The 27,590-nt window shown below is 41.8% G+C and overlaps 1 protein-coding gene across 4 annotated transcripts; it reads left to right on the top strand.

Annotated features, from left to right (window-relative positions):
- The first annotated feature begins 1,924 nt into the window (after window positions 1-1,924).
- Window positions 1,925-26,001, top strand: LOC102395465 (STAM binding protein). Of its 4 annotated transcripts, none has more exons than XM_006045945.4 (10): window positions 1,927-2,051; window positions 4,330-4,547; window positions 12,615-12,690; window positions 12,988-13,083; window positions 14,193-14,556; window positions 15,710-15,834; window positions 16,717-16,854; window positions 23,197-23,309; window positions 23,832-23,931; window positions 25,348-26,001. In XM_006045945.4, exons 1-10 carry the CDS (start codon window positions 2,001-2,003, stop codon window positions 25,402-25,404), a joined length of 1,338 nt encoding a protein of 445 aa, XP_006046007.3. In that variant the 5' UTR covers window positions 1,927-2,000; the 3' UTR covers window positions 25,405-26,001. The 4 variants fall into 4 exon arrangements, 3 of the variants coding, with proteins under 3 accessions (XP_006046007.3, XP_006046009.3, XP_006046010.3); XM_006045947.4 differs by having other exon boundaries at window positions 1,982-2,125; XM_006045948.4 differs by lacking the exon at window positions 1,927-2,051 and adding an exon at window positions 2,135-2,371.
- The last annotated feature ends 1,589 nt before the right edge of the window (window positions 26,002-27,590 follow it).

Raw genomic sequence — 27,590 nt, 5'->3', positions numbered from 1 at the left:
AGATTCATTGATATTATATAGCGGTCATCAACAACTCAACTGACACGAGTTTGGGCAAACTCCAGGAGACAGTGAAGGACACAGCAGCCTGGCATGCTGCAGCCCATGGGGTCACAAAAAATTGGACATGACTGAGCAACTAAACAACAACAATATAATGGTAAAGAACAAATACATATTGATATAATATTTCTAGATAATCAAATATTAAACACATTGGGCTTTAGTCTAGTAACATAATTTTAAAATTTATTTTTAATTGAAGGATAATTGCTTTACAATATTGTGTTGGTTTCTGCCATACATGAACAAGAATTAGTCTAATAATATTTTTAAAAGTTTATAAAGCTGAATACTATACCTTGAAGCAAGAAATAAATTCAAATGTCATTTTTAACAAAATTCAGACGGGATATTGAAACAGCTTTAAACATTAAAACTATGACAGCCAAGATCTAATATTGCCAATCTAAAACAAATGTACACCTGTTTTTTGCAATGGTAACTGCAAATTTTATGATCACAACAGAGTCAGGTAACCTATGAAAACCTAGAAATTTCTAGTGAAATGCTAAAGAAGTCTTTTCTTAACAAAGCTTTGAAAGTCCTACAGTCTGAAAAGGAAATGGTTACAAAATAAACGCTTTTCAAATTTACAGATAAAATTTTATTGTAATATATGCTAAAAAAAAAAAAATTAGGGACTTCCCTGGTGGACCAGTGGTTAAGAGTCCATGCTTCCAAGCAGGGAGCATGTGTTCAACTGGTATCCCGCAGGCTGTGCTGCATGGCTAGGAAAAAAAAAGTTAATCCCCCCCAATTGTAATGGCTTAACCAGTATGCAAAAAAGAACTCGAGGGGCTTAAGTGGTGTGCTAAAGTTTGCAAAATGAAGTTTACTTTTAGATCCTACTAGTGGAAACCACTAGAATGACTGCTCAGTTCCCCAAACACTCTTCTTCTGAAAATCTTGTCACTGACCAGGATGGACCCTAACAGCCAATGAGTCCAACGTGGCCTATCTTTCTGGCCACAAAGGTTTAAAACAGAACTCGACATGACCTTTCTGAATGTGGCAATAAACAAAATTAAGGTGAAATGAAGAGCTAAGATTTGAGTAATTTCTAAAAAAATAAGTGAGTGGAAATTCAGGGAAAGCAAATTTCCATATAGAGAAGACCCAAGGATGTGTATTTAGCATAAAAACATTAAAGACATAGCTCATCTGGTTTTTCAGTGACTTCGTAATATAAACAGGGTATTAATAATCTGGTGGGGTAGGTCTCAACATGCAATCAACCTTGATAAAGCTCATAGAATTTTCTGCAGAAAACTGGGATACCCTAGTTTTTAGGACTGACATAAATATATAACACGTGCTTCCCAGGTGGCGCTAGTAGTAAAGAACCTGCCTGCCAATGCAAGAGACATAAGACATGAAGGTTTGATCCCTAAGTCAGGAAGATTCACTGAAGGAGGGCATGGCAACCCACTCCAGTATTCTTGCCTGGAATTTCCCAACGACACAGGAGCCTGGCAGGCTCCAGTCCATAGGGTCGCACAGAGTTGGACAGGATTGAAACGACTTAGCTGGCACGCAGAAACATATAACTCATCTGCACAAATGTGGAGGACATAAAGGCATGGGGTGAGCATGAAGGTTACCAGTCTAATTTAAATACATGTATGATTTATGCAACAGACGTTATCTGATTTCATACTTCTTAAGCTTTTCCAAGGGATGTTGTATTACAACTTGTGTAGCCTTTCACCGTGTCTGTACTAACCTAAGAGAAAAGTTAGCTCGGTCATTGGGTCCTTTGCTCGTTTTCTCTTCTTTGCTGGTTGATTTTCCTTTACCAAAATGGCCCCGCTCTCTCCTCATTGGTGTTTTCTTCCCCCGCAGGTGGCAGCTCTAGCTCCGCCCACCAGTCACCGCTCGGGTCCTAAGTTCTTGAGAATTTAACTCACAGACTAGAGGGAGGGGGCGGGGCGGGGCGGATGCCGGACGTGACGTTTTCGGAAGCGCCGAGAGTCGTCCGCGGGGGACAGGTGGGGAAGGGTCCCAGCAGTGTGGTGGGGCCCGGCCGCTGAGCGTGATCGGAGTCTGACGGGGAGCGGCCACCGTGAGTGTGGGGCCTGCAGCCTTCTCCTCCCTGCGCCCCCTGCCCGGCCTGTCGCGCGCGCGGCCCCTGACGGCTCCGGTCCCCAGCCTGGCCCAGCGCGTCCCCTCCTACCGCACGCGATAGACGCGAAAGCCTTGAATAATTTTGCTCGGTGTTGACAACTTGGGCTTGAGTGCCTTCGAGAAGGCCTCAAGCAGTTGTCAGTGGATCCGTCTCCGCTGTAAACGCCCCCTTCGCTCATTCCTGGTACTTCCTTTCGCCTCCCAGTCATCTTCCCCCGCCTCGGTTTTTTCCGCCACTTTCCCCTCTTGTTTGCAGACGCTACATCTCCTCTTTGGAGTGTTGCTCAGCCTTGTTGTGTGGGGCAGCACTTGCTGGCCTTGGGAAAGGGTTCCATTCTCGACCAAAAAATCCTCTCCCGAGAGGTGATAAAGAGCAACAAGCTTCTCCTGCCTCAGTTAGCTTTGATGGGCTCTGCACTGAGTTTACTAATTAGTTAACTTGGGGAGGTTTTAGATTTGCTAGTGGCTTCTTGAGCCCCTGAAAAGACTCCCACAGAAGGTGGAATGCCTCTACATCCCTGGTAGTCCCCACAATTTTTGTACCCTTAGGGTGTTTGACGGAGAAGGCAATGGCACCCCACTCCAGTACTTTTGCCTGGAGAATCCCATAGGCTGAGGAGCCTGGTGGGCTGCAGTCCATGGGGTTGTTAAGAGTAGAACAGGGCTGAGCGACTTCACTTTCACTTTTCACTTTCACGCATTGGAGAAGGAAATGGCAACCCACTCCAGTACTCTTGCCTAGAGAATCCCAGGGACGGGGGAGCCTGGTGGGCTGCCATCTATGGGATCACACAGAGTCGGACACGACTGAAGCGACTTAGCAGCAGCAGCAGCAGGGTGATTGAGGAAAAGCTTGGTGGAGGAAGTGTGACCGAGAGATAGAGTTGACCTGGAGAAAACCATCTTTGAGGGAGTGCTTGGAATGGAAAACAACAGTGGGTAGACAAATGAAACAAATATGAGGATTTCTAGGCAGATAAGAATCCTGACTGAAGCAAAAGGTCTCTGTTGGCAATGAGTGAGGTTTAAAAGGACAAAGTGAGTAAAGTTTAAAAGGACCAAATGGGGCCAGTTGACACAGGGCCTTGAATTCCAAAATCTGCTGTAGCTTGTATGTTCTACAGCATGCAGGCTGTGCTGTGTCGCTTCAGTCATGTCCCACTTGTGACCCTCTAGACTACAGCCCACCAGGCTCCTTTGTCCATGGGATTCTCCAGGCAAGAATACTGGGGTAGGGGGTGTGCTGTAATTCAGTATGCATCAAATACCCAGAATCTTTTTGGAAGTGATGTAGAGTGATATCTGACTGGAAGAAAGAATCTGATTCTAACAGCAACAGTATCAAGAAAGATTGTAGAATGACTGCAATCTGAGACCCAGGGAGGGGAGACTCCCGGGTTGTTTTTGTTGTTATTGTTGGGTTGGGTTTTGCCTTTCAAGTTACCTTCATGTCCTTTTGTTATTCAAGGAGTATTTAGTCTTCGAAGATAGATTTGAGTAAACTGTTTTCTAGATCTGAATTCCTTACCCTGAAATGATGATGTTGTACATTGACTGGACTAGTGATTTTATGAGCAGAGTCAGGATTATAAATATTCATCCCCACACCATTTCCCCTCACTAACCTTGTGCTGAAGTTCGAAAAGTTGTAGACAAAGTCTGTTACTCTCAGGTTAAATGATCAACTTAAAGTCAGTTAACAATCATCAGGAAATGTCATTGAGTGTTCTCTGTCAGATACTGGGGTGGGTGGAAGTGGGTAGCTGGGAGGAGAGATAATGGAAAAAATACAAGATACTGTCCCTCTTTTTATGGTGCCGAGGTCAGGGCCACTTAATGACAGGGGATGATTAGCATGAAAAGAGAACTGAACCCCTTGTGGCTCATTATAGTTATACCCTTTGTAGCACCTAATCATGCCACAGGCATTGTGGGTTTCTGAGTCTGTCAGTCCTTTCATCCTTGTGAAATGGGCTTCCTTGAGGGTCTCAGGCTTCTTGTGGGAAAGAGACCTTAGTTAATATGAGCAACAGCATGTGGTGTTTTTCTCAATTTCTTTGTAAGGAAGAGGTTTGTTGAGATGAACACCTGTGCCAAGGTGACGGGGGCCTTGGTATTGATGCCATCTTTTGTTTGTTTCAGGACTTCTTGGTCCTCATGTCTGACCATGGAGATGTGAGCCTCCCACCCGAAGACCGGGTGAGGGCCCTGTCCCACAGGGGCAGCGCCGTGGAGATCAATGAAGACATTCCACCCCGCCGGTACTTCCGCTCCGGAGTGGAGATTATCCGGATGGCGTCTGTTTACTGTGAGGAAGGCAACATCGAATATGCCTTCATCCTCTATAACAAGTATATCACGTAAGACACCTCCAGTTTCCTTTTTCTTTTCTGGTGACTGATACCCCACTCATGGTGCTCTTGTGCTCATTTATTTCTGCTCAGAATTGCTAAAACCAGAGAACTTTACAACATCATTATCATTAATCATTTTTGCTAGCAGCTCCTACATATTAGCTGTTCTTGACATTCAAAGACATGGGTACTGGGTACTGAAAATGTTGTTTTCATGACTCAGTAATTTCATGAGTAAGAGACCTAGCTCTTTGGGCTGTGCCCACATGGCCCAGCTGTTAGGCAAGAGAGTTGGTGTTTAAACTATACATGTTTTGTATTGATGAAGGATTTTTCCTGTCCCCTCTCTATTAAGGCAGCCAATCAGAGGGTTATTGTTGAGGTTTAGCAGAGCCAAAATTCCTCACCTCTACTTATTTTGTAGCAAATTGAGTGTCTCAGGAAAGAGTTTTTTCTTAACCTTTATCATAATCATGTAAATCATTAAATAAGTACCAACCACCTACGGTTTGTATAGCTCATCATAAGACCTTTCCCTTGAGTTGCTTAGCCTCTTGCAGCATGAATTGAAGATTTCAGTTAACAGGAACAATTGCTAAAGTTCCAGTGACTTTGGAAAAGATGTGTAATTTAGGAAGGGAAAAATAATGTTAAAAGATCTCATTTGTAATTTCTAGTCTTGTCCTTTCATAGTAGTAGGACCTTAAGGTAATAATAATTTCAGTGTATCTGTATAGCTCTTAAATAGTTCATAGAATATTTCACCTGCATTTGTGTCATTTGATCTTTACAGTCCTGTGTGCACTGTGTAGGGCACATCATCCTTCCATTCTGCAATGAGGAAACACCCTCCAGGTTCAGTGGTAGGCTTTATTCCACAGTTTGCAGTGGCAAAACCTGGATTTTCCAACTCTTAATTCAGGATTCATTCTACAACATAAGGCCTGTTCTTTTTGTTTTCTTTTTGGTGCTGTTTCTTGAATTGAAGGTAGTCTTTTGAGATTATAGTCTGGTGACACACTAATTTGGGGTTATTTTTTTATTGTTTTTTGAATAGGTAACACGTGCATGTAGTACAGAATTCAGAAGGCACAAAAGGGTATATATATATTTAAAAACTAAATTTCCCTACCACTTCTCTTTTCCCCCAAACCTTTAGTTCCCCTCCCCAGAGGTTGGCACCCTTATTAGTTTCTTATATGTTCTTCCAGAGGTGATGGATGCATATTAATTATATTAAGTTTTTGATCACATACTGCTCTAAAGCAGTGTTTGTCAACTTTGGTGTTAGTGACATTTTGGGTTGAACAATACTTTGTTGCACAGGAGTGGCCTGTGCATTGTAGTGTGTTTAGCAGCATCTTTGGTCTTTCCACTCACTAGATGCCAGTAGAACCCCTTACCCCCCAAGTTGTGACAACCCAGAATGTCTCCAGATAATCACTAATGCTTTCTGAGAGGGAAAACTGCCCCAGTTGAGAGCCAGTACTCTAAAGAAAAGTAGAGTGGATTGCCTAGAATTCATATTGTAATTTTAGAATGGAACAAAGGGAGTGCTGTGGTTTCATAAAGTTTCATAGAATTATAATTACATTTCTCCCTCTCTTTGCTATTAGGAATTTTTCATTCCTAGGCACAATGGGCACAAAATTTATTTTCCCGAGATATTTCTTTGGCTATTGTCCTCCTCTTCATTTATTCTGCTGCTGGTGGAACTAGTATATTTCCAGTAATCTTGTAGATAGCTCTCTCAGAATGAGGGGCATAGTTCCTTTGGGAAATTGTAGTTGAGTAAGTACAGTAGAATCATGGAATCACTCTACCAGGTGTTTTCTGAGGGCCTTCTGGGTCTTGTTGTTCCACATAGAAAGTGCTTTGAGGGTGAGGATCGTATTCATTCAGCAAATATATATTGTGTATATCTACTATCTACTTGACACTGCAGTAAGTCCTACATACATAGTAAATAAAATGGCCCTTGCCCTTATTCTCATTATGGGAGAAGACAGCATACAAGTAAACAAAGAAATATATGGTAACAAAACAGGGAAGCAACAGAGAAAGTGCCGTGATAGAAAATAACCATGGATATCTAATTAAATAGAGTAACATCTATCTGAGAATGTAAGATTTAAACTGAGACTTGAAGGGTGCCATAGAGTTTGTCATTCCAAAAGCATAAAGCAGAGCGTTTAAAACAGATAGTACTGTGTATTCAGAAGGTCTCAGGTAGAAAGACCTTAGTGTGTTCTGAGGATTAAAGATCATTGTGTTCGGAGTGTAGCAAATGAAGAGAGAGAATGACCTCAGATGAAGTTGGAGAGGCAGATGGGGCCAAATCATGGAGGATCTTATCGGCCACAGTAAAGAGTTTACATTTTATCTTGAGAGTAATAGAAAGCCACTGAAAAGTTTTAAGTGAGGCTGTGACCTAATCTTATTTATGTTTTAGAAATATAAATTTTGGCTGCCATATGGTAGCTGGTGGAGGGAGTGTTAAGAGAAGGCAGTGAGATTAGTTAGGAAACTCTTAACAGCAGTTCAAGAGAGAGGCTGGTGGCTTGAAAGAACATGGTAGCCTGGAAAAGAGTAGATGGATTTTGTTTTCTGGAGATAGAGTCCATGAGACTTACTCATAATTTTGGAAAGAAGATGGTATCAAAGTTGACCTCATTTTGCCTTGAGTAACAGGATTTGCCGGTCCATTTATTGAGATGGGGGAGAGTGGTGTCAAAGGGGGTTGTTGGGTAGTGGGAAGACAAAGAGTTCGTGTTAAGGTGTTAAGTTTAAGTTATCTATGAGATATCCAAGTAGTGATGTCCAGTAGGAGGTTGAGTGTAGCTGTCTGAACTCAGAGGAGAGGTCTCTGTTGGAGCAACAAGCTCAGGAGTCCTCAACATATAGTTGGTCCTGAAGCCATAAGGATGCTGAGACCATCTAGTGCAGTGGTTCTTAATCTAGGGTCTAGGAACACACAGGGATTCGTTGATAGAATTCAGTGTCCATGAACTTGGTTGGGAAAAGCTTTTCTTACTTTTACTAATGTGTGGCTGAAATTTAGCACTTCCTTTAATTTTGAATATAGGCTCAAACCACAGTATTATTAATATTTGTAGTTTTGTCACCAACAGAAATCAAGATATTTTCATATTATGATTGTCCAGTAGGTCTCAAAATAACATTTATACTTATCACTACTTCAGAATTATAGTACAGTTCTTAAACCCGCAACTAGATCTTGTTTTTTAATGTATTAACAATGCATCAATAAGTAAGCACATGCCATCATTTTTTAATATTTTGAAAATTGTTAGAGTAGAATGGAGCTTTTTGTAATCTTTCATTATTTATATTACATCTTTAAAAAATTATTTCAAGAAGAGTCCATAGGCTTCATTAGAGGCTGGAAGGATCCATGGTGTATTAAAGGAAAAGAGACTTTGATTATGAGACTGTAGAATGAGAAGAAAAGGAACTTAGGAGAGAGCCCCAAGGTTGGTTAGTGAAGGGAAGGCCAGTAGAGGAAACTTGGAAGGAAGTTTTGAGAGATAGGAGGAGATCCATCACTTTGTCATGGGAGCCAAAAGAAGTAAGTAATTGCAGGACAATGGGCACTGTGTCAGGTGGGCAGGGATTTGATGTCATGATGTGATTGGTAATCTTGGTAAGCAGTTTCACTGAAGTGGGTCAAAAGGTGAATGGGCGATGAGTATAGTTCTGAGATTGGCAAACCTTTCCTGTAGAAGGACCTGATAGTAGATATTTTTGGCTTCACAGGCAAGTTGGTCTCTGTCACAACCTCTGCTTTGTAGTGTGAAAGCAAGTCATAGATAATACGTGAGTGAATGAGTGAGGCTGTGTTCCAATGAAACTTTATTTACAAAAACAGATGGCGAGCTAGATTTGCCCCACTGGCCATAGTTTGCCAAGCCCTAGCATAGACAGCTCTTTGGAGAAGTTGGACCAGAAGTAAAGTGGAAAACTGAAATAATTGAAGGGGGACAAAGAGTACATGAATGTGTTTGTGTCTGTTTTCAGGTGGGAGATGCTAGAGCATATTTTTTGGAAAGGATACTGTGGAGTAGGAGAGGCTAATGGTACAGAAAAGAGATAGAGCATAGAAATAAACTCCTAAATAGGCCAGAGGGAGTAGGAGTAGGATTAATAGTACACAGAAGCTTCAGTTGATTTTTTTTCTGTGCCTTGTTATTACATTGAGTGATATGAATATCAGTGTTAACAAGACTGGTAAAGGGAGCCTGTCCCTGTATGTGGTGTTCTGCTTATAGGACCATTTAACGTGATGAACTTGGCCTGGAGGAGAGTCAAGTGAGAGGAGGGGAAAATGTATTACTTAACTTGTTAGATTTGGGTTTTAATTTGGGACGTTGTTAGATTGGCTTGACCTGAATCAACAAATATAGCTACATTTATTTTTCTTGCAGATATCTTCAAGACCCTAACTCTTGATTCTGTGAGCTGACAAGTCCTAGGAGTTGCAAAAAAACCTTCTAGCTCAGTATTCTTGCTCTGTTTTTCTACCACACTTTACTTGGTATGTTCCTGTCAGCTAACAAGAGCTCACTTTGGCAATTATTACACTGAGGAGGAGAGAGGAGGGTAGGCCTCTATTTCACCACTCCTCTGCTTCGCCCCCCCACTACTGAGTCATTGTTCTAGACCTTTTGTGGATACTTTAATTCAAGATTTTAAAGGGTATATTTGTTCTTTTCCCTCAATCAGTTTAGGCATCTTAATGATCTCAAGCACATTTCCCTCCTCAGAGGTTTTCCTTACTGTAGGAATGCTTTTCCTTTTGCAGACCCCAGTATAGAAGAAGGATCCTCAACGTATTAAATCAGTACATATTTTCATGGTGAGCACAGACAGTAATCCAGGCAGTGGATTCTTTCACAGCTTTTTATGGTCATTGACTAGGCTGCATCAAAAAGAGTTACAGAGGCCTTAGGCAGTCCTGTCTGCTGTGTGAGCCTCTTACAACACAAACCTGCTTTCTGAAAATGGTCTGTCACCTGTGTTGAAAATGTTTCCCACCAGGATTGGGGCTTATGGACTGAAGAGGGTTTTCCTCTGTGATCATGCTCGCTTTGCTCACTAACTTTTCAGATTGGAAGAAATTAGAGCCCTTAATGCATCCATGTTATAGAATTTCTTTTTGACTTTTTAAATTATTTTTACACAAAATTAATATGTTTTCATGATTAAAACAGTTTGTTTTCAAACCATACAGCAAGGGAAATACTAAAGTGAAAAGAAAATGCCCATCCACCAGAGGTAATCATGTTCTATTTCTTGTGTGTTTATTAAGAAAATATCCCCATGCAAGCACCTGGGCTCATGTCTTTATCCTTTTTCCTTGGTGCCTGAACGAGATGATACAACATAGTCTTCTCTACAGCTTGCTTTCTTAACAGTCGTATCTTTACATATCAGGACACTGATCCATCATCTTATTCTGCTTTAGGGCTGTTTCTTCTACCTGGAGCAGTCTTGTCCTAGATATCTTCATGGCTCGCTTTTCCAGTCCTTACTTAAATGTCACCTTCTCAGTGATGCCTTCCTTAGCTGCGCTACCTAAAATCTCCATCCCTTCCATGTCACTTATTCCCCTTCCCGGTTAGTGCCTTTCCCAGCACTGATTATCTGCATACTCTTTGTTTGGTTTATTGTCTCTTACCCCCTGTCATGTATACTCTGGTGGGGAGGAATTTGTGACATTCACTGCCAAGTCCCCAGCCTTTATAATAATGCCTGACCCCATCGTAGATGCTCAATATGTGTTTTTTGAATGAAAGAGCGAATGATTGTGTTGTTGTTCCACATTTGGGTCTACCATAATTTATGAAGTAATCCCCTACTGATGGCCATTTAGGTTTTCAGTTTGCCTTTCTTTTAGGAACAATGCTATATTGAATAATCTTATTCATATATTTTTGTACTATTGTAGGATAAATTCACAGAGATGGAATTGTGAGCTTAAATGGTATACACATTTTAAATTTTGAATACTTGTCTCCTACACCCCTTCCTCCCCTAAGGAAAAAGGTATTATCAAATTCCTGTCCTGCTAGGAATGTGTAAGGACACCTATTTCTCTGTGCCTTTACCTACACTGATTGCAATCCAGTTTTAAGCCTTTGCCAATCTGATAGATGAGAAATGGTAGCTCATCTTAATTTGAATTTCTTTCATTTATAAGTAAAGTTGAGTACCATTTTATTTATTTCCCTCTTTTATTTACTTTTATGCATATTTTTTCCTTTTGTTCTTTTGGATTGTTTTGTTTGTGTTTTGCCAGTGCATCTTTGTTTGCTTTTGTACAGCTCCTCTCTCTAGACTGCAACCAGATACAACCCAGAGAACAGTATACCTCTGGGCCACAGCTATTCTCTGCCTGGAAAATTTCTAACCCTGGTGTTAACATCTTCCTCTCTTTTTCTTGCTCACATCTTTATTTATTATAATAGTAAAAACAATCGTATATATAGCAGATGTTGGCTATGCGCTAGGCACTGTGCTCAGCACTTTATTTATTTTTAAACTCTGTTTGGTATCATAGCAACCATTTCAGGTAGTACTAGTTTGTCTCTGTGTATATAATTTATAGAGAGAGAGCAACTGAGGGATGGTGCTGGAGGTCACACAGCTGGTAGATAAGTGGCTAAAGCCAGGATTTGAACCTAAGCAGGGTGGCTCCAGAGCCTGCCCTCCTAAGCATTAAGCTTTCTTGCCTCCAGTGTGGGCAGTGGGTTGTGGTACTCATTCTGTTTTCAGGAGACCCTTCTGCCCACATGTCCCCGTTCAGAAAATTGACTACAGTTACTGAAACACGAGAAAGGTGTTCATGTTCAGGTCTGGAAGTTTTATAAACTTGTTTTATTTATTTATTTTGGCTGTGCTGGGTCTTCGTTGCTGTGCATGGGCTACTCTCTAGTTGCGGTGCAGTCTTCTCACTACAGTGGTTTCTCTTGTTGGAAAGCACAAGCTCAGTAGTTGTGGTTTATAGGCTTAGTAGCTCCACAGCATGTGGGATCTTAGACCAGGGATCAAACCCATGTCCCCTGCATTGGCAGGAGGATTCCTAACTACCACCAGGGAAATCCTTCATGAACTAGTTTTCATTACATGCTTCAAAATCAAAATAATTTTTTAAAAAAAGGTATATAGATTTTTCACTCCCACTCTTGCCTCATGCACTCTATTTCCCCTGCCCTCTACTTTTGTTAGCTTCTGTATATACTTCCTGTGTTACTATATATACTTATAAGCAGAATCTGGAATCTGGCATTCTGAGCCCTCCACTTCTGGCTGTGACAAGTTACTGAACTTCTATTTGTTTTCACCATTCCCAAGTAGATATCATAAATGTTAGAGCTCGTGAATTGATTCAGTTTATTTTTCCCACTGAGCTTTACAGTCAAGGACAAGAACTAAAAGAGGAAATCTAGCACTTATGTTTCTCTAAGCAGTTTTCATCGGAGACCATAATGCACATATCAAACATAATGCACATGTGCACATATTACACATTACACATGTAATGTTCACATATAACACATATACTCTCTGAGCATCCCAGTGCTTAATCTGGTGCAAGGATGATTCTTCTACAAAGGAACATGAATCCCAAAGAAAATAAGCCAACAGCAAAGATCACACAGAGCTAGTAGTAATAGAACGTGGGTTTTCTCTTAGCCTCCTGCCTTTGGCTGCCAGACTGTTCACTGAAGAATGCTTTGTGACAGAGGGCTTTTCCTTTGGAAGCCTGTTACTGTCACAACCAGAAAAGAATTTCTTTGGAGGCGTATTTTTGGGCACAGGCTAGGATTTTCTCCCCTCCATAGTTTTTGTTGTAGGCGTCTCGTGCTGCTGAATGCCTGAATTGGGAGAAGAGCAATTCTGTGGCTCTTTACGGGGCTGAGGGTGAGTGGGGGAGGTTGCCTGTTACCTGTGCGTACCTGGAAACAGGGTAAGGGAGTTGCACTGTTTCAGAGTCTTTTGGGCATTTTCATGTCTTCTTTGTATCACCATCAATCTGTTCTGTCCCCTTAGGCTTTTTATTGAGAAACTACCAAAGCATCGAGATTACAAATCGGCTGTCATTCCTGAAAAGAAAGACACAGTAAAGGTGGGTCTTCACTTTCACTCCTGCCCATCTAAAAGCTTCAAAGAGGCACAGACTAACTTCCAGATATAAGTAGCAGAGTCTGCATCTGAATGTCAAATCCTGCAAATAGGAGATAAGGCCATTTCAGTAGATCAGTTACGAAGTGCCAGGTACAGTATGGCAAGGGTAATTTAAATTACATTATTTAAATGTTTTTAGAAGTGGTGTTGCCATTGCCAACTTGACTTAAGTCTTTTTACTTTTCTACTTAATTGGCGACCATTGTCCTAACTCTCAGATTTTGATTTTGTATCCCAGAAATTAAAGGAGATTGCATTTCCCAAAGCAGAAGAACTGAAGGCAGAACTGTTAAAACGATATACCAAAGAATATTTAGAATATAATGAAGAAAAAGTGAGTATGTATTAGCAAAAAAAGGAAATTATTTTGGCTTATTAGGCTGTGTTCCAGGAATCTAGTAGGTACTTCAGCGGATCTTTTGATTTCATTGTGATATTTTATATTTTTGGCAAAATCCAGAAAAAAGTGTTGAGGCTGAGGATTCTAATACAGATTAACCCCTTTATCTAAGAGGATGACTTGAGGGACAGAAAATCTATTGCTTGCCTGTTACGTCTAGAGCTAGAACCTAAGAACAAAGAAAGTTCTCACTAAAGTATAGGGTTTTTAGATCAGAGAATTTGGGGATTTGATTCACATTTGATTATATCCAAAACAGATTATACCTGTTTATAATAGTCAAATTTTTTCAAGCTATTAATATTTTCAATGACTTCTTGTTAGGAAGAGTCAGTTAAAACATGTGAGAAGCTCTGAGGCAGTGTCACTGGTCTGTCAGCTGGGAACACACACGGCAAGCATTTCGCATTCTTTTGTACACTCTCCTGAACTCTATTCTGGACTCTGATGTTGAAAATCAGCTGAGAGGAAAACAGCTGTATATTTCTAAGGTACCTAGTGAGTGAAAATCTTCATGAAGGAAGCTATTACTTGATGATTCTTAATAGTTTAAAATGTCACTCTGTATTTTACTAATCACCAGAAGAATTTCAGAGGCTTCATTCAGGATTAAAATTCAATACAGACCCCCTACATGGCGTTTATAATTTGGGATCTGGTTCCTTTTCACAGCCCTACTTGGGATACAGAATGTATACATGGCACACTTAGAGACTAAAATTGTATATGATATGCATGTGCAGGCAATATGCTGCATTGACATTTTGGTAAAGAAGAAAATGCATTAGTTAAGAGTTATTGGGAAAGGGTACTGAGAGGATCAGGACTTTAACTGTCGTTGAAAAATAGGTGTACGGTGGTTAGATCCATTAGGGGTAACTGTTCTATGGGTGTAGAGGCACTGAGGGAAGCCTGGATTCTGTGTTTGGAAATCAGGCCAGAACATTTGGGGGCAGTCTCCCTGCTAAAAAGCTTTGTCCTCCTAAGGTGTGAAGTTACTTGAGTGTAAAGTGTTATTGTTAACTCCTATTTGTGCTTTGTAGAAGAAGGAAGCGGAAGAATTTGCCCGAAATGTAGCCATGCAGGAAGAGCTGGAAAAGGAAAGACAGAGGGTGGCACAGCAGAAGCAGCAGCAGTTGGAGCAGGAGCAGTTCCATGCCTTTGAGGAGATGATCCGGAACCAGGAGCTAGAAAAGGAACGACTGAAGATTGTGCAGGAGTTTGGGAAGGTGGACCCTGGCCTCGGGGGCCCACTGGTGCCTGACTTGGAGACGCCCTCCCTAGATGTGTTCCCCACGGTGCCTGCTATATCCACACAGCCTTCAGACTGTAATGCAACTGTGAGGCTTGCCAAGCCACCGGTGGTGGACAGATCCTTGAAACCTGGAGCACTGAACAACTTGGAAGGTAGTGAATTCATTCGCTCGAATCCTTTTCCATCTCAGCGGCAGCCAAAAAGGGCGTCATTTCAAGGGATTCAGCGGAAGACTCCCTCCGTGATCCTACTCATTAGGCTCTGGTCACAGAAATCCATTTGATCAATATTATCATACTGTGTTCTATGACAGCTGTATTATAAAGTGGCCTTTGCTTAAGCCATATAATTTACCTGGGCTAGGTTGATTTTCTGAAGCGCTAATAAAATCCTTGAAAGTCAGACTCACTCTCAGCTTTTAAGGGTTATATAGAGATTTGACATGTTCAGTGAACCAGAGACCACTGTTAACCTTTTGTAAAGGAAATTTGAGATTTATAGTAACACTTTAAAATTCAACAACTGACTTAAAAATAAAAGCTACTGAACTGTGTTTGCCTTGCAAATATTCCTAATTGGTAAGGAGCTTAGTCAAGGTAACTATTCTGTGTGCTGCTGCTGCTAAGTCGCTTCAGTCGTGTCCGACCCTGTGCGACCCCATAGACGGCAGCCCACCAGGCTCCCCTGTCCCTGGGATTCTCCAGGCAAGAGTACTAGAGTGGGGTGCCATTGCCTTAGTGGTAATTCAGTCTAGCCATAAAAACTATTGAGTCTTTCCTTCTCTCACCAATGAATAGTTAACCAAGAAAATAACAGTAGCAGCAAAATGATGAGTATGCCTTGATGATTAGAATAGATCTTTTTGTTAGGAATTGTCTTTCAAGTAGTCATGTAAGGAATTCAGCTTTTCAGAATCTACTTAAAAGGACAAAGTAAGAGTGGGCAAGAGGTGTTAGACTCTGAAGCTTTCAGGATTTCTCCCATGTACTTGGCAGGGTTGCCTCTCACTATTATTCCTGAATAGCTCAGAAACTTAAGTAGTAGTTTCTCTTTGTCTTCACTTGAATGATTAAAGCCTCTTCTCTTTTCTTGAAACAACCTACTCCTAGTGGCTGTGGTCAGAGGTTGGAGAAGAGCCTTTGCAGCCCTTTCTCTTCTGCCATTAGGATGAGATCCCTACTTACTGCCTGCAGTTGGGGGGACCCCAGTGATTTGGCATTGCTCTCCTAGGGCTGCCAACTCTGAGGTCTGCTTGGGGAGGCTATGCCCCATGGTCTTAGATTTTTTTTTCTCTCTCCTTTACAGCTCCTACAATCGATGGATTGCGCCACGTGGTGGTGCCCGGGAAGCTCTGCCCACAGTTTCTCCAGTTGGCCGGTGCCAACACTGCCCGGGGAGTGGAGACATGTGGAATTCTCTGTGGAAAACTGGTAAAAAAAAAAAAATGCTTTCTAGAGCCTAGACTGTTTCTTCACCCTTGGCCTCCTGTGACTTTCAGAGAGATATCCAGGGTCAGTTACTCTTTGTACAGATCCCTCTGCTGAAGGGGCCGTGGCAGCAAAATGCAGTGTCACCTTGAATTTAGTGGCCCTGGATTTGATTAATTTGATTAATCAATTAATTAATTGAATTTAACTGAGTATTTTAATGCTGGTGATAAGAAATGCTTAATTCTAAACTTGGTAGGAAGATCCCTTGTTCAGCTTTTGAACACCTGCTTTATGGTAGATCATCAGAATATGAAACATGTAAGGCAGATAGCATCTGTCCACAAAAAGTACCCAGGCACTTTAGAGAGATGGGAGATATACACCAAAAGAGTTTGCTGACTAGCACGTACAATAAAAGCACTAGGAATTATGGGGAAAGAAGGATCATTAAATGGAGATGCTTAAAGAACTCATTACTAGCTGCTGAATAAATAAATGAGTAAAGTGGAATAGACTTAAACTGAGCCTTAAAGGTTGGGAAGGGCTTAGAGAAATAGTAAAAGGAAACTACTCTAGACATGAATGAAGGAAGAGAAACAGTACTATACCCAGAGCTTCTTAAGATTCATGAGCAGACCTGTTTGGCTGCAGCAGGAAATTCCCACAGGGCTGTGGGCATCTTGGCCTTGCAGAGGGCCCCAGGCAGTGTACTTGGGCAGTAAGAGTTGTGAGCAAGACTGACATGAGGGACTCATCTCACGAAGGAGACTCATGCTGGGAGAAGGGCCTTTGCTCGTATGGAAGTTTAACTTTCCACTGCTGTGACAGAGAGGGTTGCCTACGTACTGCGGAATTGTGACGAGCTGTTTTCTAATTTGACAGATGAGGAACGAATTTACCATTACCCATGTTCTCATCCCCAAGCAAAGTGCTGGGTCTGATTATTGCAACACCGAGAATGAAGAAGAGCTTTTCCTCATACAGGATCAGCAGGGTCTCATCACACTGGGCTGGATCCATGTAAGCAGTTCTGAGCCCTCCGGGGGTTCATCTCACATGATGTTATAGACGCACTGCTTGTTCTTTTCTTGAAGCAGAGTGAATTGTATCCAGACTGTTCAGATGGTTGTGTTCCCCTCTGTTGGGTACAGACTTGACTTCCTTAGCGTACTTACCTGCTTGCACTCCAGTGTTGATTTCTGGGGCTTTTCATTTCTAAAAGATGTTATGATTTATTATATTTTTAAGAGATGCATATATTTTTGACTGTGCTGGGTCTTCATCGCTGCACACAGGCTTTCTTTAGTTATGGTGCATGGACTTCTCACTATGGTGGTTCTCTTGCGGAGCCTGGGCACTGGGTACCTGGGCTTCAGTAGTAGCAGCACTCAAGCTCAGTAGTTGTGGCACACAGGCTTAGTCGCCCTGCAGGTCTTCCCAGATCTGGAATCGAACCCATCTCCCCTGCATTGGCAGGCAGATTCTTCCACTGGACCACCAGGGAAGCCCAGGACTTTTTAATCAAAATAATTTTTTAATAGAAATGAAATTCTTCCTCCAAAGTCCCAGTTGCCCTGTGAGCATGAATGTTGATAGGATGCTAGCTGAGAGTGTATGTGAGCCTTATCATTGCCTTACTTCATACAAATGATGTTCCTGAAAGGTGTACAAATCAAAGTATTTAAAATGAACCAAGGAAGTTAATTCAGATACTTGCATTTCATCTTTCTTAGAACAACCTATGAAAGAAAGTGAAAATGTCAGTTGCTCAGTCGTGTCTGACTCTTGGACCCCACGGACTGCAGCCTGCCAGGCTCCTCTGTCCATGGAATTCTTCAGGCGCAAATACTGGAGTGGGTAGCCGTTCCCTTTTCCAGGGGATCTTCCCGACCCAGGGATCGAACCCAGGTCTCCTGCATTGCAGACAGATTCTTTACCATTTGAGCCTCCAGGGAAGCCCAAAACAACCTATATGTAAACCTTTATGTAAATCCGAAAGGCTATCAAAATAGAAAATTTTTAAGTATCTGCATATCCTAACAGTCTTCTAATAATATTCAGGTAAAATATAATTCCATCCCTAAAGATTACATTTTAATTTTTCTTTTTATTCTTTTTACAACCCCTCATTCTCATAGACCAAGCTGTTTTTTACATTGTGTGACAGGGTTCCACACAAACAAGGCAGCTTATTTCTGGGTTTGGGAAGATTGCACGTCCCTGCATATTGGCACTGGGGAAACACTGACTTGTGAGGCGGTCCTCTGTGCCTCTATCCTTTCGTAAATACTTGCTATTGTGTATCCCCCATTATAGATACACGGGGGATAGAAAACCTGTGTCTTATCCACCAGGGGATACAATTTGAGTAAGATTTGATTTTAGTCTAATAGAGGAGATTGACATATAGACAAGTCGTTAACTCCTTATGTGAAGCAGAATGTGCCTAGTGCCTTAAGAGATGCCCTGTAGAATTTAGAGGAGGGAAGGATCACAGCCGGGGTGATGTACTAGATTTGTGGTGGGGGGGCCAAGGGAGGGTTGCATATGGAGGGGACAACAGTGAAATAGGTAGACTGGAATCCTGGGGCATTGAGTGGTCCAGTTTTCTGGGGCTTAGAGTTCATATCAGGAAACAGTGATAGATAAGTTTTCACATAATACATTAGGAGTGGTATTTGGGGTGGACAGGCAGGATAGTTCTGCATTTTAGTGAGTAGGATGAGGCAGGGAGCTCATTTAAGAGGTTAATGTGATGATTAAAATGTAATAATGAAGAGAGCCAGGGTGATGGTAGTGCATTTGGGAAAAAAAGAGACAAATGTAGGATTTCAGAGGATGTGGGGAATGAGTCAGAGACGATGATGAGTAAATGTGATGACTTAGAAATTTCAGGCCTGACTCATGGAAGTGGCAGTGATCAATCATCTCATAAGGAGAAACAGAGGTTCCAGCAAGAGAACTTACTTGGAAGTGGGGCAAATGTTGTCTTCAGTTCTGAGTATATTGAATTTAAGATACTGGTAAGACATTGGGCTTCCCTGGTGGCTCAGGTGGTAAAGAATCTGCAGTGTGGGAGACCTGGGTTTGATCCCTGAGTCGGGAAGGTCCCCTGGAGAAGGGAATGGCAACCCACTCCTGTATTCTTGCTGGGAGAATCCCATGGACAGAGGAGCCTGGAGGACTACAGTCCATGGGGTCGCAAAGAGTCGGACACGACTGACTTTGACTTTTTTCTTTTTCCAGACATTATATCAGTAGAGGTAGTTATCAGGAATTTGAACTTGGAAACAAGGTCAAGGTGGGAAAGAGAACCAGGAGACCTCTATGTCAAGCTGACCTTGGAGGCTTTGGAGCTGGGGGAGGGTGGAGAACAAGAAGAAATTAACTTGCAGCTGAAGGCCAGGCCACCTAGGGGAGCATAGGGAGTAGTCAGTCATGCAGCACAGAGATGTCAGAGAAAGGTGAGGTAGTGCTGAGGCATAGATGCCAAAGGAGGAGGAATGTCTCAGAGAGAAACTTCAGGATGTTCACTGTGTCACATGCTGCGGAGAGCTCCAGGATGATGAATACTTGTATGGGCTGATTGGACTTGCTGAGTCATTGATGACCTCAGTTTAGTGGGTTTTAGGCAGTGGTGGGAATAGATTTAAAAGGTTTAAGAAGTAATGGGTATTGAGGTTGTGGTGATAGTGAAATGTACACTAATTTTTTGAAGAGCTTAGCACTAACTAGAGGAAAGGAAAGAGATTGAATAGTGGCTTAAGGAATAGCCAGGTTGAGAGAAAGTTTGCTTGATTTATGGTTTAGTGTGTGAAAATGTGTTGTTTTTATTTTTATTTTCTTGAAACCTTTATATTTGAAATATATATAAGAAAGTATTATATAAACTAAATGTACACTTTAATGAATCATTAAACAAAAATATATGTGTACACATTACCTAGGTTAAGAAATAGAGCATTGCCAGAAACATACTCCTACCCCATGCTCCTGCCCAGTCACCCTTCCTCTCTGGTACAGGTAATCCCTCTCTTGATTTCTTTTGAAATTCTTTGCTTTCTTTATAGCTTTGCCACCTTAGTGTGTGTCCCTAAACTCAATAGTTTGCTTTTTCCTGGGTTTGAACTTTACATGCACGCGTGTGTGCTCAGCCATGTCCAGTTCTTTGTGACCCCATGGACTGTAACCCGCCAGGCTCTTCTGTCCATGGGCTTCTCCTAGCAAGAATACTGGTGTGGTTTGCCATTTCCTCTTCCAGGGATCTTCCTGAACCTATGCGCCACCACGGAAGCCCTTTTGAACTTTACTTCAATATAATTATATAATATGTCTTCTTTTGTATTCAGCTTCTTTTGCTCAGTGTCTTTAAGGTTCATCTGCATTCTTGTGTATAGTTGTCTGAGCATGTTTTTAAGCCCAGTGAGTGGGTGAACTATAGTGGAACCTGTGAATGAGATGTAAAAGGACAGGAGAGACAAGATAATCTGGAGGTAGGAAGGAATTAAGTCAAAAGTACAAAGAGGGTGTCATCTTCATATTAGGGAGAAAACACTCCTCTACAACAGAATTGAAGGAAGAAAGTTAAAGAGAGATTTTCAAGGTTATAATTGGAGATGTTGAGGGAACTCATTTTAGGCGATCTTTCAGTGAGGTTGAAATCTAGGTCCATTGCCCAGCGGGAGGAGACAGGAGAGTTTAAGAACTGGACAAGATGAGGCAAAGTTGGGAATAATTACTGTTTAGACTCTAGGTACATGTTAGCCACAAGTGAGTAAAAGTATTTTTAATATCAGTGAGAGCCTAGCTAGGAAGAAATTTAGAACTTAAATTGATAGTATTCCAGCTTTTTCCCCCCCATGATATTCCTGTACCATTTCTTCCTAACTTGGGATTAAAAGCAAACCAAAACATTACCAGACGGTCATGTTTGCTCAGATCTTAAAGTTGGCAAGAGGAGAATGCAAAAGGTCCATTCTTCCTTCTGTACCGTGCCAGCTATGAATCAGGTTCCTGGTCAAAATCTTTGAATTGTTTCTGGCTGTGCTGGGTCTTCGTTGCCGTGCAGGCTCTTCTCTAGATGTGGCAGGCAGGGGCTACCCGCTGGTTGCAGTGCGTGGCTTCTCCCGCGGGCTGGTTGCAGTGCGTGGGCTTCTCCCGCGGTGGCGTCTCTTGTAGCTGCAGCACACGGGCTCAGCAGTTTCGGCTGCCAGGCCCTAGAGCACAGGCTCAGTAGTTTTGGTGCATGCGCTTAATTGCATGTGGGATCTTCCCAGAACAGTGATTGAACCCACTACTCCTACATTGGCAGGCAGATTCTTAACATTGAGCCACCAGGAAGCCCCCCTCGTCAAAAACTTTGTATGGTCATGTTTATCACCAACTATCGTGCAACCCCCAACTCAGTATTCAAGGCACTCCTTCACCTTGTCTCAGCCGTACCTTAGCTGGCATTGTTCTTTGTGGACACTCTGCTCATCTGAACACCCAGGCTGCCCTCAGCATTCACTTTTCTCACTCATTTCTGTTCCTTTGGTGTATTGTTTTTTGTTTTTGTTTTGTTTTTTTTTTTTTTTTTTTCATAAAAATGCCTTCCTCTATCTCCAGCATGTGGGCACAGTGGGCATAACTTTTTTTTAAGAAACTCAACTGTGACGGGAAGGAGAGAAGGCATAGTAGTTAGAGGGGAGCATAGGCTCAAACAAGACTTTTTGGTTTACAGTTTTTTATTGAGGCCCTGCTATATGTCTTTATGTCGTCTTTCTAGCTAACCCGCCTTTAGATTGGAGACCTTCATCAACTTGTGTAGACTTTGTTTGTTCTCAGTTAAAATTCCAAGCTCTAACATGGGATGAAAGGTGTTGACACAGGCCACATGTTCCTAAAAGCCTATGGGATCGTATTCTTGTTGGTAGAAACTGTTCCTCCCTTGTGGTCATCGAAGTCCTTTCCTGCCCCGCGCAGGCGTGTGTGGATTTGCTGTCAGCACTCGGCTAACTTGTTCCTGTGTTGTAGACTTCTTCCACAGTGAGCTGGTCACAGCGTTTTGTGCAGCCATGCTTCTCGGATGAGGCTACGCATAAGAATTATTTAATGAGCTTTAAAAAAGTATTTTTTTCCTTCTCAGGATGGATATTTCCAGGGTGGGGTGCAGGAACTTGTGCTTTTGACAAGTTCCCTTAGGAGCTTCATTTTTGCACAATAGAGTTAAAAACACTGGTCAAGTGTGCATATTTATTTTCTGTGCTTTTAAGTCAGTAAAGATTGGTGTTCTTTTTGAGTCATATTTGGTCTTTCCTTTTTCCATCCTTATTATCTAACATCATACCCCCTCTAAGATAAGTCTTTATATAGTGTTCATTTGTATACAAAGACAGTGTTCAATAAAACATTAAATAACTGGGGAATTTCAGTGGTTAGGACTTGGTGCTTTCAGTGCCATGGCCCAGATTCCCTCCCTAGTTGAGGAACTAAAATCCCACAAGCCATGCAGCACGGCCAAAAAAACAAAATTAAAAAACTGAAAACAAGTGAGATAAACTGAATGAAATTTATATGGTGCTTTAACTGATTGCTTTCAAATTTCAACATCATGGTCTTTTTCTCAGATAAGACAGGGTCCTTGTGATTAACCACCCTCTGAAATCCCAGTCACCCTCTGCCTCTCATATCCTTGAATGACATGCTTTAACCACAGGACAGCTTTTGCCACTTTTGCCTATGGAGCCCCTGACTTGTGCCTGACTTTTAAACCCTTTTGTCAGGAAGAAGCATCATTCATCTGTGGTTTGTTAAGTCCTTGACTTGTACCAGGTTGAAGTATTGGGTAGCACATACCATCTATTCCAGTATGGGTGACTTTCCATCGTGTCGAGAGAGCTTGTGAGGAGCCAGATAGATCTTGATGGTCAATTAGAAATTATGAGTCTGTGCATACTCATGTTAAATTACATTTGTTTACAATGCAGGGAAGGAAGTTCATTCCTTATTAGGAACTTCAGGCATATTCCTCATGGCTGCTAATGACTTTATACTTAAGGCGATCATGGCAAGTTATTGAGAATTATTTGGCTCTGCCTTCCTTCAATGGGGGGCTTCCCTGGTGGCTCAGATGGTAAAGAATCTGCCTACAGTGTGGGAGATCCAGATTCGATCCCTGGGTGAGGAAGATCCCTTGGATAAGGGCATGGCAACCCACTCTAGTATTCTTGCCTGGAGCATTCCATGGACAGAGGAGCCTGGCAGGCTGCAGTCCATGGGGTTGCAAAGAGTTGGACATGACTGAGCAGCTAACATTTCACTTTCTTCATGGGCTGGGCTTGCCTGTGTATTCTCACTGAGGCTTTTTTCCCCTCTTCTCAGACTCATCCCACGCAGACAGCCTTCCTCTCCAGTGTTGACCTACACACTCACTGCTCGTACCAGATGATGTTGCCAGAGTCGATAGCCATTGTTTGTTCCCCCAAATTCCAGGAGTAAGTACATAGGGTGTTCAGGGGAAAAGCCTCAGAGGAAATGTTCTGCATTCTTAAGACCTTGTTCTCTATCTAATATATAGATTGTGATATTTGATTGGCTTTTCTAAAGGTCTTCCTTTTAAGTCCTGTAGCCTGATAAACCTACTCTGCTTGTTTACAAAAGTATCCAAGCAATAATGTAGGTGCTTTTATAAGAAAAGGATGTAAGAAATTTGAAGTGTTTGACTTGAAGCAGTAGGAATTTCAAGACATTGATGTCAGATTAGAGAATGTCAGTATCCAACAGATTATCTCTGAAAATTAACTTTTTCATTTTAAACCCTGTTATTTACTATGAATTCTCCCAGTAAAACTGATGTGGTGGCAGTGATGAATCACTCCTGATTCATTCACCAGAGAAGAGATCTGCGGGCCAGCAGACGTTTGAAGGTGTCTCAGAATGAGCTCTGCCCTGCCCAGTGTGTGTGTGATTGAGGGGACACCTTTGCTGGATTCTGGACCTGCTTTTTCTTATTTCAGAACTGGATTCTTTAAACTCACTGACCATGGACTAGAGGAGATTTCTTCCTGTCGCCAGAAAGGATTTCATCCCCACAGCAAGGACCCACCCCTCTTCTGTGTATGTATCCCTGTGGAGGAAGCTGGAGCTACGCTTTAACCAGGGAGCACAGTCAGAGCTGATGCGACACAGTGTCCTTCACGGCCCACACAGAAGATCAGCCTTGTCACTAATTTTTCTAAATCTTCCTACAAAGACATGTGTGGGAAGCAGTGTGGAAAAGGAAGGGGTTTGAGTCTTAGCTCCGCTACTTAAGGGTTGTGATCAAGTTATTTAACCTTCCTGGGCCTCAGCTTTCTTGCCTATAAATGGAGATGATGATGATGATGATAATAATATATACTTTTACAGGTTGTTGACAGGATTAAATGAAAGTACCAAGTGCAGTAGCTTGCTTATTAAACATTAGGTTTTTTTCCTTCATCATCATCAGTTGCTAAGCATGCATTTCAATAAGAGATTTGAATTCAAAAGAAAAAAGCCATTTAAGATAGGTAAAGTATATTTAATTTTGGAATTTTGCTTTTAATTTGATTTTAGGCAATAGAGATTTTTATGACCTTCTTAGAAAGTTTTTCCCCCAAGTGGTAAATGTTGTGGGTTTTTGGTAAATTCACAGTGGTAAAAAGCTGTGGATAAAAAGCTGTAGTTGCTGATAAGTATGTTGCAGTATTCTCCTCAAATCTAATGAGATAGTACTGCCTCACTCCGTGCTGGCCATGGAGTATTATTTCTGTTGGGTTCACTGAAAAGAAACCAACGTGGAAAAGGGACTCCAGAGCCTTGTCACGTAAAAGAGATGAGGGATGTTTAGGAGAGAACCCCAGGGAGCATCTGAGAACTGACTGTAAGTGTTAGAAGAGCTGTTGTATAAAAAGGTCCCAGATATTTCATATGACTCCCAGAACCAAAACTTAAGACCCTGTGAAAGTGCCAGTTTTCAGCTGAGTACGAGAAAGAAATTTCTGACAGATTTGCTCACAAATAGGGAAGTCTGCCTTGGAATGTAGTAAATGGCTAAGTACCAGGATGTTGAAACAGAGACTGCACAATCCCCCAGAAAGGCCTAGGCTTTCAGTTAGGATGACCCCTTGCGCGTGCGAAGAGGGAGTATTCCCCTTGTGAGAATAGGTGTACTTTATCATCTGGTTGACATAATGACCCAGCATACTGCAATTAATTCAGCAGTTATTTAAAATAAATGTGTATTTTATAAATGACTCTAGAATACACATACATTTGAAGAATAAATGGAGATATATAGGTCCATATTGATTCAGACTACAGGCTATTGATTCTGGATTGGTGGAAATAATAATTCCCAGACCCCTTACCATAATTGCCACTTAAGTAACAGTCTGGCTTCCAGCCTGGGAACCACTAGCCAGAATGAGCATTTTAAGTATTTAAGCATTTAAAAGATGACTTTTCTGAATTTCCCAGGACTTCCCCTTTCTTTCTGTTTCGCTCTTGCAGAGCTGCAACCACGTGACTGTTGTGGACAGAGCTGTGACCGTCACAGACCTTCGATGAGAGTTTGACTCAGACGCCTCCCAAGAATTGTAAAACCATATCAGTGTACTGTAGCCCCTTAATTTAAACTTTCCAGAAAGCTCTGGAAGCTTTTTAAAACAATAGGAAGTATCACCCAGGGGAGAACTGATTTTCTATTTCTGGTTTGAAAAGAAATAATCAAGTATGTTTTCTAGGCACATCTGGAAAAGAGCATGGTCATGCTAAAGCAACTTTTCAGTGTGCCTGTAACTAAAAAATTAAGTTGAAAAACTGTGTAATGAAGACTCACATGTGCTTTGTCCAAGATTCACCAATTGTTAACATTTTTTCCCTGTCACGTATCCTTCTAATTTGCCAACTTGTTTATTGTTTACCTTTGGACTAATGAAGAGCATCTATGCAGAAGTTTGGAAGCCATTTAAAAAATCTTTGGGTTTTTCTGTGGTTTATGGCAAGATTAATGAAGCTTATTATAAGGCTGAAGGTCAGCTTGCTATGTCTGACCAGATGGTGAGGTTCAAAAACCCTAAAGAATGATTTTGTCAGAAATTATTGTTATTTAACAAATATTTCAGGGTATTTTTTCTTCTACAATAAAATAACAATTAACTTATATATATATATATGTTGTGTGTGTGTGTGCTCTAGAATGATCTGTTGGATCAAGCATTGTCTAGACAGACAGTGCTTACTAAATGCTAACACAAGGTCTGGTTATTTGGGGAAAGGTGAGGCAAAAATAGAACTTGAGATGTGTCAACATTGCAGGTGTGCCCCAGTTCACGTTAAATTGTTCAGTCCTTTCATTCTGCCTCTTGCCATCTTCCAGAGGTGTGAAGTCATCTTTGTTCTTTTGGTGCTGTCTCAAGTGGGTCATCCATTCACTTCCTCCTTGTGCCCTAAAATCTTTCAGCTGAGGGTAATAGTGCCTTTATTTGGAGTACCAGGTTACACTCCAAATAAATGATTATATTCCTGTGCCAACACACCCTACTGGCTTTATTGTGTTGGTTATTCCTTTCTGATTTAAGCAACATCGAGGGAGATGTTTGAAGCTGCTTCATTTAAAAATTTTGTGTCCTGAATATATTCATTCTTTATTACTTAGGTTTGTGGCCCTTGAACTTTTCCCCTGAAAGAGACAAATGTCTATATTCATGTTCTCATAGGTTCTTAACTCCAAAGATACTGGAAGTTCTCTTTTCTGCAGTTTCAGAGTAGGTGGGAATGTGGGGCTAGGCGGGTCTGGGCAAGGGAGAGTATCTCTCTGGCCGGGACCCTCCTTTCCCTGCTTTAGCCCCACAGGCAGCCTGGTCCGCCCTGTCCTTACAGCCCCACACTTGCCTGGCTCTGTACTTTCTAGGCAGTGCCCGCCTCCTTTGCATTCTCAAGGCTGCTGTCTAGTTTATGATCTTATTACCCCTTACTTGAACTATTTCAATAGACTTCTTACCAGACTGTTTTTAGTGTTTCTTTTTTTATTTTTTGGTGGCACTGTTTCTTTGTTACTGTGCACAAGCTTTCTCTAGTTGCTGCAGACGGGGGGCTGCTCTTGGCTGCGGTGTGCGGGCTTCTCACTGCAGTGGCTTCTCTTCCTGAGGAGCACGGGCTCTAGGCACACGGGCTTCAGTAGTTCAGCACGTGAACTCAGTAGTTGTGGCACATAGGCTAGTTGCTCCATGGCGTGTGGAATCTTCCTGGAGCAGGGATCGAACCTGTGTCCCCTGCACTGGCAAGGGGATTCTTGGCCACTGTACCACCAGGGATGTCTTATTAGTGTTTCTTGACTCGAGTCTGTTCTGCCCAATACAGTCAGAAGAAGTTTCCCACATTACAGCCATCCTCATGTTTCCTCACTTACTCAAAAACCTACAGTAGCTTTCTGTTGCTTAACATCTAAATTTAGCCTTCATTCCAGACTTACCATATGCTCACATTAAGCTCTTACCCTTGGCCACACACTAGTTACCTGGGAAGCTTTTTAAAAAGTACTTATACTCATGCTTTGCACCCCACCAATGAGATCCAGATCTCTGGAGTGAGACCTCAGACACTGTTTTTGTTTTTGTCTTTTAAGCTGATAGGATTCTCAAGTATAGCCAGGGTTGAAAACCACTGTACTAGTCATTTATACCTAAAAGTTTTGAGCTCTCATCAGTCTCTGTACATCATAGACATGCAATGAATATTCAGGGTTGATTTCC

This window comes from Bubalus bubalis, chromosome 12 (assembly GCF_019923935.1).
Source record: "Bubalus bubalis isolate 160015118507 breed Murrah chromosome 12, NDDB_SH_1, whole genome shotgun sequence".
NCBI classification, from domain to species: domain Eukaryota; kingdom Metazoa; phylum Chordata; class Mammalia; order Artiodactyla; family Bovidae; genus Bubalus; species Bubalus bubalis.
This window is presented reverse-complemented; position numbering and strand designations above follow the sequence as displayed.

What these genes read in the sequence shown, in the direction of transcription:
- LOC102395465 (XM_006045945.4), top strand. Translation starts at nt 2,001, where the DNA reads ATGCCGGACGTGACGTTTTCGGAAGCGCCGAGAGTCGTCCGCGGGGGA. An exon ending in CTCTATAACAAGTATATCAC is followed by an intron (nt 4,548 to 12,614) that starts GTAAGACACCTC and finishes CTGTCCCCTTAG; the next exon opens with GCTTTTTATTGAGAAACTAC. An exon ending in TAGAATATAATGAAGAAAAA is followed by an intron (nt 13,084 to 14,192) that starts GTGAGTATGTAT and finishes TGTGCTTTGTAG; the next exon opens with AAGAAGGAAGCGGAAGAATT.